The 15,498-nt window shown below is 42.7% G+C and overlaps 1 protein-coding gene across 1 annotated transcript; it reads left to right on the forward strand.

The window, feature by feature from the left end:
• The first annotated feature begins 1,705 nt into the window (after positions 1–1,705).
• LOC128733773 (cytoplasmic aconitate hydratase-like) lies at positions 1,706–14,251 on the forward strand. Its single transcript, XM_053827557.1, has 4 exons — positions 1,706–1,778; positions 1,953–2,024; positions 11,386–11,475; positions 11,546–14,251. Exons 2-4 carry the CDS (start codon positions 2,018–2,020, stop codon positions 14,152–14,154), a joined length of 2,706 nt encoding a protein of 901 aa, XP_053683532.1. The 5' UTR covers positions 1,706–1,778; positions 1,953–2,017; the 3' UTR covers positions 14,155–14,251.
• Positions 14,252–15,498: the final 1,247 nt, after the last annotated feature.

The raw sequence follows: 15,498 nt of genomic DNA on the forward strand, positions 1-15,498 counted from the left end.
AGAATAAAGGTGTTTATTTGTAATAGCTAAATCTTCACATTTTGGATCCACTTGACATTTTGCCTTCCTCTGGAAACTTCGGATGAACTTTCTTGTTGTACAAGTTGATAACCAGATCCACGTAGCCGTGGTCATCATAGCACGAGACTGGCGTATACGCACGGATCATCAGCTCTTCGTTAATTGTTATCGACAGATGAATATGCTGCCCGACCGGTAGCCCCAGGATGCGATCATTCGAAGGAAGACCAAACCGAAAGCGGCGAGTGTCATGGGGAATTTTCTCTTTCTCTACCAGCGGGAGTATATGTTTTTCTTGGGAATCCAACAGTGTGCGGGGCTGGGACGATTTCGTTGAACTACTCTGGCTGGCTTTTGGTTTTGGCCTTGAGGGCACCGGCGACCACCACCAGCATGTCGATCGCAATCGGAACGACTTTCAAGTCGAACAGGTTGCATTTCGATACTTTATCGCTGGAATGATCTATCCGAAAACTCCTCCTCAAAATCCCGTAAAACACTTGGCGATTTGGCTTGAATCCGCCACCGTGTTTCGCACACCACAGTCAACCAGAAAGCCATGCAGGATCGATTCACACAAACGTCGCCCGTAGAAAGTTTCTTAATTTTAATTGAGGATTTTTAAAAACAAATGTGTAATTTATTACTAATTGCTCACCTCGTTGTTCAGTAAACAACGTAAAATTCATACAAATGACTTTATGGAAAAACATACATGTAATCGGGCTACTGAGTTTTCTGCGCGAATGGAATTATAAGTTTCTGGCAGAGTAAAAGAAACAAATAGCGTTTGAGAGCTTTGAGTGCCATGTGAATATGTGAGAAATGCGAGGGACGAGATTCACTCACTTCAAATGAAACTGGTCCCTGAGATTTTATGCTTTTTGTTCTACACGTGGTGTCTGTATAGTTTGTGGTTATAATCTTAGATTATAGCTTGGTTCGACCCATGCACCTTCCAGCATTGGAACAAAAGGTAGGAGTCACAACGACTACTTGTTAGGCGTAGCTACTAATAAATCCCCCCCCCCCCTCCATCTCACCTTGCCGCTCTTTCCACCCCATTCTAAAACATTTTCATTACTTTCCCCTGCCGTCCCTTCATCTATTGTAAAAGAACAGTTGACCGTTTCAAGGTCAAGACTAAAAACACGCGGTTAGTCTAGAAAAAGTTACTAGTGCTGAAAAACAATTTTTAACATACTCCAAGATAACACGAAATATCTCCGATATCCACTGGTCAGCTGAGTATTACCGCGGAATACGGGAGAAAAACTAAGTAGTAAATTTTTCCGTCGAATGCAATTGTAATTGGCTTCATCTATAAAATGATTTGTATTGTAGAAATTATGGCTGTTTAAATTTAATCAAAATTTTGCCTGTCCCAATCATTTTGTCTAACCCAACTTCCCCTGTACATTCGAGGAAATACCATTCGAGAAAGCAATTTTGGGCAATTTGTTTGCACATTTTTCCATGTTTCAGCATATTTATTGGATCTTGATTGGATCAAAGTTTTCTCATTTTGTTATGCAAACTACGCAACCATACCAATATTTTGGCAGCACTGAGTTTGACAGTCTCGCAAGCTTTCCTTCTTCTTCGCGGTTTTTGTTTAAGCTTATTTTTTATGTTTGGTGGGTTGGTGGGTTTGGTTTAGCTTAACATTAGCTCAGTTTCTCAGGTGGCTCGGTGTGGATTGGATGTGTTTGCTCGCGGTCGTTTGCGGTTGCAGTTTCTAGTGTGCGCAAGAAAAGGTAGACATTTCTGTATAGGATAGTGTTTGTTGTTGATGTTGAATCATTTTTTTTCTCTGTGGATTGCATCGGTATCCAACCATAACAAAGTACTGCGTAGTGTGATTGTGTTATTTTTTTTTTATTGCCGGGAACGGAACTATCGGAAGCTAATTTCTTTTTCTCCCATCGTAGGCTGTACCCCGATAGTTGTGGTTACGTGGTTACGAGGTTACGAAAGCAATTGTGAGAAAGACAGCATGGCTGGTAAGTGGCGCTGCTCTTATTTTAAAACTCCGATTAGAATAATAATTGTCCATTCACTGCTTCTGCGGTTTGCGTGTTATTTTGGCTGATAAGCCGTGCACCTTTCGTCCGGTGATAAGTACTAAATCGTCCTCTATACTTCAGGAACTAAGCATATCAACTTGTACTTTTTTTTCTCGCTGAAGTGATTATACGAAAAAAGGTGATCCGACCGGTTAGGTCCAAAAAAGTCATTCGATCGCGGACGCTAAAGAAGTCACCGCACGAGTTAGGTACTGTTGCTGCTGTTGCACACTCACACATCGTTGCGTGGAAAACGGTACGAACGTCGATCGATGACTTTGACTTCTTGACCGTACGTGCGCTGGAATTAATCAAAATTTGATGGTTCCTTTAATTAGACGATGCAGTTGCGTAATCAACCGTCGGAACGTTGTGCACAATATTGGAAACAGTTTGCCAAAAAAAACGAGCGGCAGCAAATAGAGATAACAAATTCGCATTACATGATGAGCTAGTAGAGGCTCTTTAGCAAACTTAATACGACGACAACCGTTGCGTTTTGCTCCATTGAGACCAGACCAAATGATTAGATGATCAAATTTCGTTTGATATCTTGTGCGAGTATCAATTTGCAGTCGAGTTGTCGGGGAGAATCACACAGGTGGTGCTTCTACCTACAGGTAGTTTGACTTTGCGCTGACGGCCAACTACCTGTTGTAATGCGAAGTAGGTCTAGTCGAGTTACTATTACAGACCAGACTAGTAAAACTGTTACAATGTAGAACTTTCTTGTGTACCAACCAACATGTGCGATTGTGGGTGGAGTGGGAAGGGGGTAAGCTATACCTACTAGCTAGCAACCGACTGGGTTTCTATGTATTAATAATAAACACCGAATGCATCGTTGCTAACAAGATAATACCGTTATTGTACTATATATTGTCCATATCGTCCCACACAATATGAAATTAGGTTTTATACCCATATCGTGTATATACAAGTGGTTCAGCCTTATATTAGTCAGGTTGATTTCTTGAATGTCGCTTTTATGGGGTTTGCAAAATAGGTAAATGTTGAATCACAAAATGATGCATAATTTAGAAGTCACTAATCTATTTTTTATTTTTTACTTGGAACCAGAAACGTTATTTTTGCTATAACATTCCAGAATAACATTTTCCGTTGATCATTTAGAAGTTCACTTGGAGAAGTATATGCTGATGAGACGATGCCAACTAAGAGAAAACTTAAAATTCATGATGGGCGCAAGCTTTTGCTTGCGATATTTATATGTATGGTTCATCGACGAGAATGGAAGGCGCAGGTATCGTTGGTCTACGCCAAATCGAGAGTTGCTCCCTTAAAATCCCGGACAGTACCAGATTGGACAAACAGTAGAAGACTGGATTTCCAAGGATGTATATTCTTGCAAGTCAAACAATGAAAGTCGTTCAAGAAGAAATGAAAATTCCAGTGACTAAAGATCTATTTCTGGAGCGATTCTAAAGTATTGTGGCATTGGATCCCATCGCGACTAAACGTGACCGATTTAGCTACAAAATCTTTTAAGTTCGGTTGTACGCAAAATTGGCTCAGAGGTCCAGAATTTCATGCTTGATTTCAACGAGGAACCGATTGAAATATCCTCCATTTGAACTAGTGACGTTCCAAGTTAAGTTGGTTGCCGATGATTGTTTCGATTCACTGTACTGTACAGTTTTTGAAAAGGCAATGATAGACTTATCCGACATTACGAGATCTTCAGATTATATTCGTTTGATCCGATCTACTGCACTATTTGAAAATAGGAAATATCTGGTCGTTATCAAGACATGGGAAGCCCCAACGATGGATAATCACTTTGCAAGATATAACTGATGCTCACAATGCATTGTACCTGAAAGTATAGTCAGGGACATTCGGCGAAAAAATAAGCAGTTCGAAACAGACAAGTATGCGAGGTCATGTGCAAGATAATAGCAAATCATGCAAAGTTAACAATCCTGTGATTGAATATTGGAAGAAGTATACTTTATGTAAGGTGCCGAGAGTTCAGTTTCACAAACTGTAAATATTCCTCCTGAAAGGACGGATCCATTCGTCATTTACCAAAACGGAGATCGATTATTTTGATCCTTTTTGTGTGAAGGTTGGCCGACGTATAGAGAAAAGGTGGGTGGTGCTATTTACCTGCCTGACTTACAGGGACGTACACCTCGAAGTTGTTCCATCACTTGACACCAGCTGCTATATAATGGCTATTTGTTTCATGGCTTTTCGGAGTTGACCGCAGTGTATCATGACCGACGATGGTACTAACTTAACTGAAAAAGCTGGTAAGAACTCTGGACCAGTCGCAGATTAAGGATTATTTAAGCTTACGACGCGTTGAGTGAAAACTCATTCTACCTGGTGCTCCCCATCTTGGAGGTGCGCTGGGAGCGTTTGGTTCGCTCCGTAAAGTGTACTCTTCGTGCAATGCTACGAGAAAGTTATCCAACGGATTTAGTGCTGCGAACTGTTGTGTGAGGGTGATAAATGTCTTAGACCAGCGGTTCCCACATGGGGGTTCACCAAAAGTTTTAGGGGGTTCGCGAAAAATTTGGCAGTAGTGGCCGACAATTTGATTTGATGTGTAAGATGAGATGAGAGATGTCAAACCAGTGCAAGAAGGATACGAATTAGTTTGGAGTCATTGTTGCATTCACCGGCAGAATTTCAGATGAAATATTGAGGATGATCGTTAAGCGGAGACATGCGAAAGTCAACATTGAGCGGGCGTCAGCCAGAGTGTGCTACCTTAGCCATCAACGATGTGGAACTGGAGAAAAATTCGCGAAGGGCCTGTTTATTGATTTCAAAAAGTAAATTTTGAAAGCAAATGGGGCACATTTTTAATTGTAACCATTGATAGTAAGTCGAATTGTAGAATTGTAATTGAATCGAATTGTACCCTGAAACCCTTTGACGATGCAGCAATGATAGGACTCTGACTTGACCGACATACTGTCCCAGCTGCGATTTGATATAAAGAACCAGCTTGACTGCTCCGATAGGTCCAAGGGAGCGTGTCTAACAATCAACGTTGCTAATCGACACCAATAATTTCTCCAATTTTGCAATAGCTGTACAATCAGTTTAGCAGGGGGAAGTTTACCAAGTCTATAAACACATGGTTGGGTGGTACCTTTGTGGGCTTTCGAAATGTTTGACGCTCAAATGAAAGCCTCCTTCGCTGATGTCACTAGTGCTAAATACAAACAGGAACTCGGAAGCATAGATAAAAGTAGATCGAGCATGTGTACCTTGAAAAGAGGAGCGAATGAATTCTCTTGTGACAGCTCACTCGATGAAGAATTTGTATGAGATGTAAGCAGTTGCTTAAATTTAAGTAAGAAACAGTACGCTCTTTGTTGCGAGGAAGCACAGCAAAAAAGCAAAGTCGGCTTAAACCGTCATTAGACATTACCCTTCTTTATCGACAGACTTCGCAGCCGGCTGTTTAGAGTACAGGAAAATTACGGGGCCAGTGTAACGATCCTACTGACTCTATCAAGCAAGCACCGTCTAGCCGAGATTCGAACATGCGACGACTGGCTTGTTAGACCAGCATCGTACCTCGAAGCTAAGTAGGCGGTAGACGGAAGCACAGCACTAGCAACAACAATAAAAATAAATATGAAAATACCTGCTAGTTGGGTTTTTATGGAGTTTATCATAAAAATTGGTCGAACATTTGAATAGGGACGGTCCAAATTTTTACCATCCAACAGAACTTCTAGAAATGTCAAGAGTACAACGTGCCCAGGTATTACATTTTTATTGACTTCAAAGCAGCATACGATACAGTCGACAGAGACCTGCTATAAGAGCAAATACACAAACATGGTTTTCCGCATAAACCATCGCGATTGATCAGAGCTACATTGGATTGAGTGATGCATTTCGTGCGCATCTTGGGGGCACTCTCGAGTCACTCCGAGATGCAGCGAAGGTTGAGTGAGAGAAGTGCCGGCTTATCCTGTGTTGCCACCGGCAAATAGGAAAAATCACCGTTCTGTCAGCTAAATGGTTTATTCCATAACGAGCTTTAAAGCTGTAAATTTATATCAGTTTCAATGCGGAACACGTGTTATCCAAAAGGGCTTACAATTTTAGTGACTTTCTTTGTCCTACGGTGCTCCTAACCTCACTTGCTAGGTCTGCCTACTCCGTGCAGCCGCGTATTAATAATGTTGGAACCTGGTCCGAATAACAAAATCAGTAATAATATTTAACTATTAATAATGTTGAAAATTATAAGAAAATTAATTAGCACTTATCCAGAGATGACAATCTATTAACGGACTGAATGCAAATGATCTTGTCATTATGACTGTGTGCTGATCCCGGTCCCAGTTCTCATTTTACCAGCGTGCCCTTTGGTAACATACGACGCTAGCGTATTGGTCGTAACGCCTGCCGTAACATCCTGTGTGCTTTTCAACATCACGTTTGATGGTGTGATCCAAAGATCGGGTATCGAAATGAGAAGCATAATTTTTAGCAAAGGTAGTCCACTCCTAGGCTTCGCAGATGACTTTGATTCGATAGCCAGGAACTTTGCGACGGCGGAGGCAATCTACGCCAGACTGTGAGCGGAGTTTAAAAGGATTGGGTCAAAATTAAATGATTCGAATGATGCCGAACGACTGTGCGAAGAACAACAGCTATCTACAGCAACCCCACCGGCACCAGCAACAGAGGGACCCTACGTGCAAGATAGCCTGACCAAATCGAAAGCGACTTGCAACGGCGAAACTAAGCGACCTCTGGATGATCAAGATTGATGATGATTCAAGAAGGAATTCTTGATAACCTGTTTTGGTCAATGTTCTTCAGCAAAATGTTACACATTAAGTCATATAAATTGGATTTTTCTCAGGGGGTTCATTTTTTTTTGTAAAATATCGGTAAAGGGTTCGCAGACAAAAAAAAGTTGGGAACCGCTGTCATAGACAGTCGACCGCTGACACCACGAAATGATTCAATCCAGTTTGATCATCAGTTTGAAGAACAAGAATTGAATTGTCGTGGAGCTTACAAACATTCTCAGATTTATGCTGGCCGCGTTTGGCGTAGATGGGTGGTTGAGTATCAGCCCGAGTTAATCAGAAGTCGTAAATTGTCTGACAATAGGAAGCACTATGAATACGGCGTCGACGATCTGGTAATGTTGATGGCCGAGTTTTTGCACCGTGGAAACTGACCAAACGAGTAAATAAAAAAGTATATTATGGACCAGATAAAAAAAAGTAGGGCAGTATCCGCCAAAACAGCAAAATCGACATCAAGACCAGTGAGTAAAGTTGTGCTGCTGCAAGCCGCATCGGTTAAAAAGATCGTGCTCTGTTAATCTGAAATAGTGGCCTTGAAGTTCCCAAGCAAATACCGGACCAATCGGGCTTCTTCCGCAGCATTGCCGAGAACGTTTGCTACCAAGGAAAAGCTGCTACAATAGTCATTGTGGTAATAATTTTACGAGATTGGATGAAGAAATCCTCCAGGCGGTGAATCAACCAGTTTCGAGCTCTGGGATGTTCTACGTCATTTGAAAAGCAACACCGTACCAGGTTTGAACGATCTGCATGCTGAGCTATTAAACCGGTTACGAAATCAACTCCCACCATTGCTACTATATTACATAGATAGTTTTCCAAGGGTCACCGATAAAATCTTTGTTGTGAAACGAATCCTCGATGAGCGATGGAGAAAGAAAGCGTCAATTGGCTTGCAGCAGGCGTTCAATACCTTTAATGTAGCGAACCTCGGCCCATCCTGCTTGATATAATCCAGCTTTTTACGAGCCATAATGGCGGACGCGGTCGTAATATTTAAACAGCATTTTTGACATTTCCCCAATACATCGCACGTTTTCTTTCCGTACATTCCTTTATTTTACCGTGAACACGCGGAAATAAAACGTGCGATGTATTAGGGAAATGTCAAAAATGCTGTTCAAATATTACGAACGCGTCCGCCATTATGGCTCGTAAAAAACTGGATAGGAGTGTCTCATGCCTTAATTAACAGAATTATACAGTGAGTCCTATCTGGTGGAGAGGACGTCTGTACACTGGCACCAACAATTGCCAACGATGCCCTCTGAGTTAATTCTTGAGTTGAACTTTTAACATGATTGTCGCCTAAGGATGCTTTGTTTTAACATATGAAGATGTTATTTTTCGATATAGTTCGGGTCAGGCAAGAAAAAAACAGTACCTCGTACCTAAACCTAAGCGATAGAGAAAATCCGGTCGGGTCAGGCAAAAGTAAGAGTTCCTCGTTACGAACGACAATTTCCTAAGCAACGAACAAAGTTCTGTTGGGTCAGGAATAAAAAAAGGCCTCAAGTGAGGAGCCTAAGCGACGGAAAATTCCGATCGGGTCAGGCAAAACGACGCGTTCATATCCAGTTGAAATCAAATCATTTAAAAAAGGTGTTGCATGGCAACAAGAAAAACATGTTTTCATCGAATAAATATAATGTAGCAACAATGCAGCTGGTTGCATAGCAACAAGAGGAATATGTTTAGGCTGCTATTCAACAAAAAGAACAACCTAGAAAAAAACGCACTTCATTAATTTACAAAATAGTTCCTTAAATCCACCAGATTAATTAATCATTTTCACAGAAATTTATGACCAAATCCTCAAGATTCCACCGTTCGAGTGCGACAACGTTCCCATGTTGGAACTTGGGCAGAAATGAGTCGACTACAAAAAGCAGTTTGAGTATATCGCTAAAGCATTGAGCAAGAAAAAGAAGAAAAAGCTTAACAATATTTTCTTGGCTGTGACTGGACGACAAATACAGACGGTATACAAGAGCGATCCCGGCGGATATCGACAATCCTGAAAATGATGAAGACGACTTCAACCACATCATCCGTAAGCTTGACGATTGCTTTGCTCCAAAGCGTCATGATACATTCGAAAGACATTCATTTCGGAATGAAAAGCCAGCCGCAGGTGAAACATTGGACAGATTCCTTCTACGCGCCAAAATTATAGTTGATAAGTGTAATTTCGGAACTACGGAAAGAGCAAGTAAGGCTGCCGCCATGATCGACAAAATAGTAATGCTTTCCCCACTAGAACTCCGTAGAAAGATTCTGGAAAAACCTACCATCAACTTAGACGAACTCACAAAACTAGTCAACACCCATCTATCCATTCAACATCAGGGGTGACATTGCGATTCTCGTTTCGAGTGATTTTGGTTCGTTTTGCCCATTCGTTTAACGAGGTCGAAACGAACCAAAATCACTCGAAACGAGAATCGCAATGTCACCCCAGATTCGTGAACTTGGTCAACATACAGTTACTACAGATAACACCCTGTGTAACAATCGTGATCCTAGGTTCATAAATAAAATATCCAGTGAAAACAGCTTGCACCAGTCACAGTTTCGCATTACAGGTGATCATGGCAGATGTGGTTATAAAATGTACAAGTCAGGAGAACAATGCCCGGCTAGGAATGTTGAGTGAATGAAAGCATCCCACCGGTAGCTCAGCACGTCCGGCGCATTCCCATTGCTCTCCGACAGCAGGTGCAAGACCAACTTAATAGACTTCTGAAGTTGAGAATAATTAAAAAGGTAGATGGACCAAGCCCGTGGGTATCTCCCGTGGTAGTTGTTATTGAAGAGATCACAGACCCTTCACAGCAATTTTTAAGCTAACATCACAACCTCTTGGGCGCATAGAGAGGTGGGTGCTCAGACTACAACCCTTCAAATTCCGAATAATTTATAAGCCCGGCAAAGAGAACATAGCAGATTCGTTGTCTCGGCTTTCTTTACCAACCGATAGTAAAGACGTAGATGATTGTGATGATCAGATCTACATCAATGCTATCACCGAACCAGTAGCCATTGATGTATCAGAGATAAAAAATGCCTTGGATACTGATCCTGAACTACTGTTAGTTAAAGATGCGTTGGAAACAGCTGATTGGAACAATGAAACAATTAGGAGTAGAGCAAAGAAGTACACGCCATTTCAAAACGATCTCAGTCTGCTTGAGGGGTACGTCATACGTGGATGTAGAATTGGTATTCCCCAAAGTTTGCGAGCAAGGATGCTACAGGCTACAGCTTGCACACGAAGGCCATCCTGGAGAGACATTAATGATATCTCGGTTACGTGATCGAGTATGGTGGCCTGGAATGGATGAGGCAAAAAGAACAGTGAAAAATTGTGAAGGATGTCGGCTAGTAAGTAAGCCTTCAGCCCCCGAACCAGTGCTCCGTCATACAATGCCGAGAGAACCTTGGATAGATGTCGCAATGGACCACTTGGGCCACTGTCGTCAAACGAATACATGCCAGTAATCGTGGATTACTACAGCCGTTATAAAGAAGTGTGCATAATGAGGAAAGTCACGTCAGAGGAAACAATTAAACGCGTAGAACCCATTTTTATTCGGCAAGGTTATCCTAGGACGATAACTTTGGACAATGGTCGTCAATTCATCAGCACAGAGTTTAAAGATTATTGTCGGTCGAGAAATATTAATTCCATATTGACCTCAAGCTAATGGAGAAGTCGAGAGACAAAGCCGTTCGCTTCTAAAACGACTTAAATGTATAACAAAATCCCACACACCGTTACCGGCAAGGCTCCCTCCGTGTTACTATAAGGTAGGATCATTCGTTTTAAGCTTCCATCAATTAGTGACATCGAATCAGTGCCCCAAGTGACCTCAGATATTCAAGATAGAGACACTATTTCGAAATAAAGGGGAAAGGAAAGAGAAGATTTGAGGCGCCAAGCACAGGTGTCTACCATCCAAAAAGGAGATCGTGTGTTGTTACAAAACATTATTTCAACCGGAAAGCTAACTTCAACATTTGGAAGAACTGTGTACAACGTTTTAGATAAAATTGGAAACAGGGTGAAGATTCTTGATCCTATATCTGGGAGAATACTAGAAAGGAACACAGCTCATCTTAAGAAAATTGACAGCTTGGCATCTAATCCTGTGACTGAATTTCCGTTTAATCACGATGAAAATAGTACAATAAGCAACCCAGGATCAAGTGAACAATCCGAACCGTTACAACCAGTTTTGCACAGTCAAAATCGGTGCATCGATGGCCTATAACAGAAAATTTTGGTTAGAAATAAAATGAAAATTAAATATTGCAGTGTTTTTATCTTAAAGTGCATTACGGCTACTTAGATTGTTTATGAACAGCCTCATCTGGTTTTAGTTTTTTTTTTACTCCGACAATTTTAATTAGTTATATAATAGAGCATTCTGCCAGTGTTTCAGTTAACAGAAAATAATTTTCTTCTGCTTAATTTTCAGGTCCCAACCCATTTCAAAGCTTGCAGAAAGAGCTAAATGTCGATGGCCAAACATTCCACTATTTCGATATTGCCTCGTTCGAGGAATTTAGTAAGTATCCCGACCCCAAACCACTCTGTTCCTAGTAGATTCATTAAAAAAAATCTCTTCTGCCCCGCAGAGGAACTGCCGTACAGCATCCGCGTCCTGTTGGAATCGGCCGTTCGCAACTGCGACAATTTCCAGGTGTTGGAAAAGGACGTACGCGGTATCCTGAGCTGGAAGGCAACCAAGAGCGTCAAGACGGACGCCGAGCTGGAGATCCCGTTCAAGCCGGCGCGGGTGATTCTGCAGGATTTCACCGGCGTGCCGGCGGTGGTGGACTTTGCGGCGATGCGTGATGCCGTTCTGAAGCTTGGCGGCGACCCGGATAAGATCAACCCCATCTGTCCGTCCGATCTGGTGATTGACCATTCCGTGCAGGTGGATTTCGCTCGGACGCCCGATGCGCTGAACAAGAATCAGGATCTGGAGTTTGAGCGAAACAAGGAACGGTTTACGTTTTTGAAGTGGGGAGCCAAAGCGTTTAACAATATGTTGATAATTCCACCCGGTTCGGGCATTGTTCATCAGGTAAACTTGGAGTATTTGGCTCGTGTGGTGTTTCAGGATGACAGTAAATCCAAGGATGGCGTGAAGATGCTGTATCCGGATAGCGTTGTCGGCACCGATTCTCACACTACTATGATCAACGGGTTGGGAGTTGTTGGTTGGGGTGTTGGAGGCATTGAAGCGGAAGCTGTCATGTTGGGACAGGCCATATCTATGTTGCTTCCGGAGGTCATTGGGTACAAGTTGACGGGTAAACTGAATCCGCTGGCAACATCTACGGATTTGGTCCTGACTATCACGAAGCACCTGCGACAGATCGGCGTTGTTGGCAAGTTTGTTGAATTCTTCGGACCTGGTGTCAGCGAGTTGTCCATTGCCGATCGTGCCACGATCAGTAACATGTGTCCGGAGTATGGAGCAACCGTCGGTTACTTCCCAATCGATCAAAACGCACTGGATTATCTGCGTCAAACGAACCGTGCAGAAGATAAAGTTCAGGTTATTGAGGCTTATCTGAAGGCAACCAATCAGTTGCGTAATTTTAGTGACGCATCGCAGGATCCGATCTACACCCAGACCGTGCAGTTGGATTTGGCTACCGTAGTCACGTCGGTTTCGGGACCTAAACGTCCCCATGATCGGGTGTCTGTTAGCGAGATGCAGAAGGACTTCCGTGACTGCTTGACAGCCAAAGTTGGCTTCAAGGGTTTTGCCATTCCGGAAGATGAATTGAAAGCAGAGGGGCATTTTAGTTGGGCTGATGGAAAGAGTTACGCTCTTCGTCACGGTTCCGTCGTGATAGCTGCAATTACATCCTGCACAAACACCAGCAACCCTTCGGTAATGCTTGGAGCCGGATTGCTGGCAAAAAAAGCGGTTGCAGCTGGTTTGAAGGTTGCTCCGTACATTAAGACGTCGCTATCACCGGGAAGCGGAGTTGTTACGTACTATTTGAAGGAATCGGGTGTTGTTCCGGCACTTGAGGAATTGGGTTTCCACGTCGTCGGGTACGGTTGTATGACTTGCATCGGTAACTCCGGTCCATTGGACGACAACATCGCTAACACCATCGAGAAGAACAACCTGGTCTGTTGTGGAGTACTTTCTGGCAATCGAAACTTCGAAGGTCGCATTCATCCAAATACCCGTGCCAACTATCTGGCCAGTCCCCTGCTGGTCATTGCGTACGCCTTAGCCGGAACGGTGGATATCGATTTTGAGAAAGAGCCAATAGGAACTAAAGCCGATGGCAGTAAAGTGTTTTTGCGGGATATTTGGCCAACACGTCTGGAAATTCAAGCCGTCGAAAAACAGTTCGTCATTCCAGCGATGTTCCGCGATGTGTACTCGAAGGTTGAGCTTGGATCGGACTCCTGGCAGGGTTTGAATGCTCCAACTGGAAAACTTTATCCGTGGGACGAAGCATCTACTTACATCAAACATCCACCATTCTTCGAGAGTATGACGCGTGACCTGCCTAAGATGTGCAACATCGTTAACGCCCGTGCCTTGCTCAACCTAGGAGATTCCGTTACTACCGATCACATTTCACCGGCCGGTTCGATTGCTCGTAACAGTCCTGCTGCACGCTATCTCGCCTCCCGTGGACTGACCCCACGCGAGTTCAATTCGTACGGATCGCGGCGAGGAAACGATGCCGTTATGGCACGAGGCACCTTTGCCAATATTCGTCTGGTGAACAAACTGGTCAGCGGTCCGGGACCGCGTACGCTTCACATTCCAAGCGGTGAAGAGATGGACGTCTTCGATTGTGCCGAACGTTACACCCAGGAAGGTACTCCGTTGATTGCCATCGTCGGTAAAGACTACGGCAGCGGATCGAGCCGGGATTGGGCTGCGAAGGGACCGTACTTGCTGGGTATTAAGGCCGTTATTGCCGAATCGTACGAGCGTATTCACCGGTCCAATCTGGTCGGTATGGGTATCATTCCACTGCAGTATCTCGAGGGGCAAAATGCGGACACGATCGGTCTGACCGGACAGGAGCAGTTTAACATTGCGCTGCCGGATAATGTGAAACCGCACGATAAAATTACCGTCGAAACGGACGGTGGACTCAAGTTCCAGGTGGTGGTACGCTTCGATACAGAGGTAGATCTGGAGTATTTCCGCAACGGTGGCATTCTCAATTATATGATTAGGAAGATGATTTCCTAAGGCGGTTTGGTGGTGATGGTTGAAGCACAAAGTGCTGCATTATACTTTTGAATGTACTCTTTTTATCGAACAAATTGGTTTGCATGCAATGAATAAAGCCGAGTTTATTTAGTATGATTTTTGTGCTTATTTCACTCGGGATCACAACATAGTCAGGATGTATAGGACTACGTCTTACGGCAATATAGGGCGCAATTCCAACAAATCTAAAAATGCGAGCGTCACGAAAAAATAAAAGATTTTGATCGCTGATAACTCTGTTAATTCTGAACGGTTTTCAATGGTTTGTATACCAATCGATTGATAAAAGATGTAGTAATTGTATGATAATTAATAAAACCACGTAAAACTTTGAACGAAAAGGTTTGGGGTCAACTTTTACCATCCATTTTCAGTGGCATAATTCAGGCACAAACGACAGACAATTAGACACATAAAAATATGACGGAAATAACATGAAAGTGCGATGCAAAGACGCCAAAACACCGACAAAAAGAACAAAAACATGACAAAATAGTGTCAAAAAGGCGATGAAATATGCTTCAAAAAGTGATAAAGCGACTACAAAAAAAACGGCGAAACGGCGACAAAAGTCGGAAATGACAAAAATAAAGAAAAGACGCCAAAAAAGTCGACAAAAACAGCCCAAAGCAAGAACAAAAATACGACAGCGATGATAACAAGACGACGAACACGAAAAAAAGACAACAAAAAGATAACAAGACGATGAAAAAGCGTTGGAAAATGAATATGATCACGAAAAAAGCCAAAACAGCGACAAAATACATGACTAAATACGGCAAGGCAAACAAAAAATACGACAAACAACGTTTAAAAGTGTCGAAATAAAAAATGACAATGAAAACGACAAAATGATCGGGATTTTCCGGATTGGGCGGGGATAACTGTGGACATAACTTGTTGTTACTGTACTGTCACCGCCACATGAAAATTGTCGTAAAATAACCGGTTCAAGAATCTTCGAAACAAGATGTCCGAAGAATCGAAAACTCTCCCCTCCGGGAAAATAGAAGACTCCAAACTTCCCATACATTGCGCTTTGATTTCACAGTAGAATATATAAAGAATAAATAAATATAAGGAACGTCCTCACCCGATTTCGAATCTGGTACTCAGGTTACATTGCCAATTGAAGTCAGTTTGAATCGGCCATGCTCTTAAATATTTCCAGAATACTATGGATAAAACGACGAATCTCGATTCAGTGGGTAATATTGACAGGTATTCAGTTCTTCTGGAAGTTCACGACGGCACATTCTCCGAGAAATATCGGAAACAGATCCTCAAAGTGTTAGTTCCAGCTTCCAGATAGCAACTTCGAGT

This window comes from Sabethes cyaneus, chromosome 2 (assembly GCF_943734655.1).
Source record: "Sabethes cyaneus chromosome 2, idSabCyanKW18_F2, whole genome shotgun sequence".
In the NCBI taxonomy this organism is placed as follows: Eukaryota; Metazoa; Arthropoda; class Insecta; order Diptera; family Culicidae; genus Sabethes; species Sabethes cyaneus.

Bases quoted from the DNA above. Each gene is read 5' to 3' on its own strand.
- LOC128733773 (XM_053827557.1), top strand. The intron at 11,476-11,545 runs GTAAGTATCCCG...TCTGCCCCGCAG, and splicing joins TGCCTCGTTCGAGGAATTTA to AGGAACTGCCGTACAGCATC.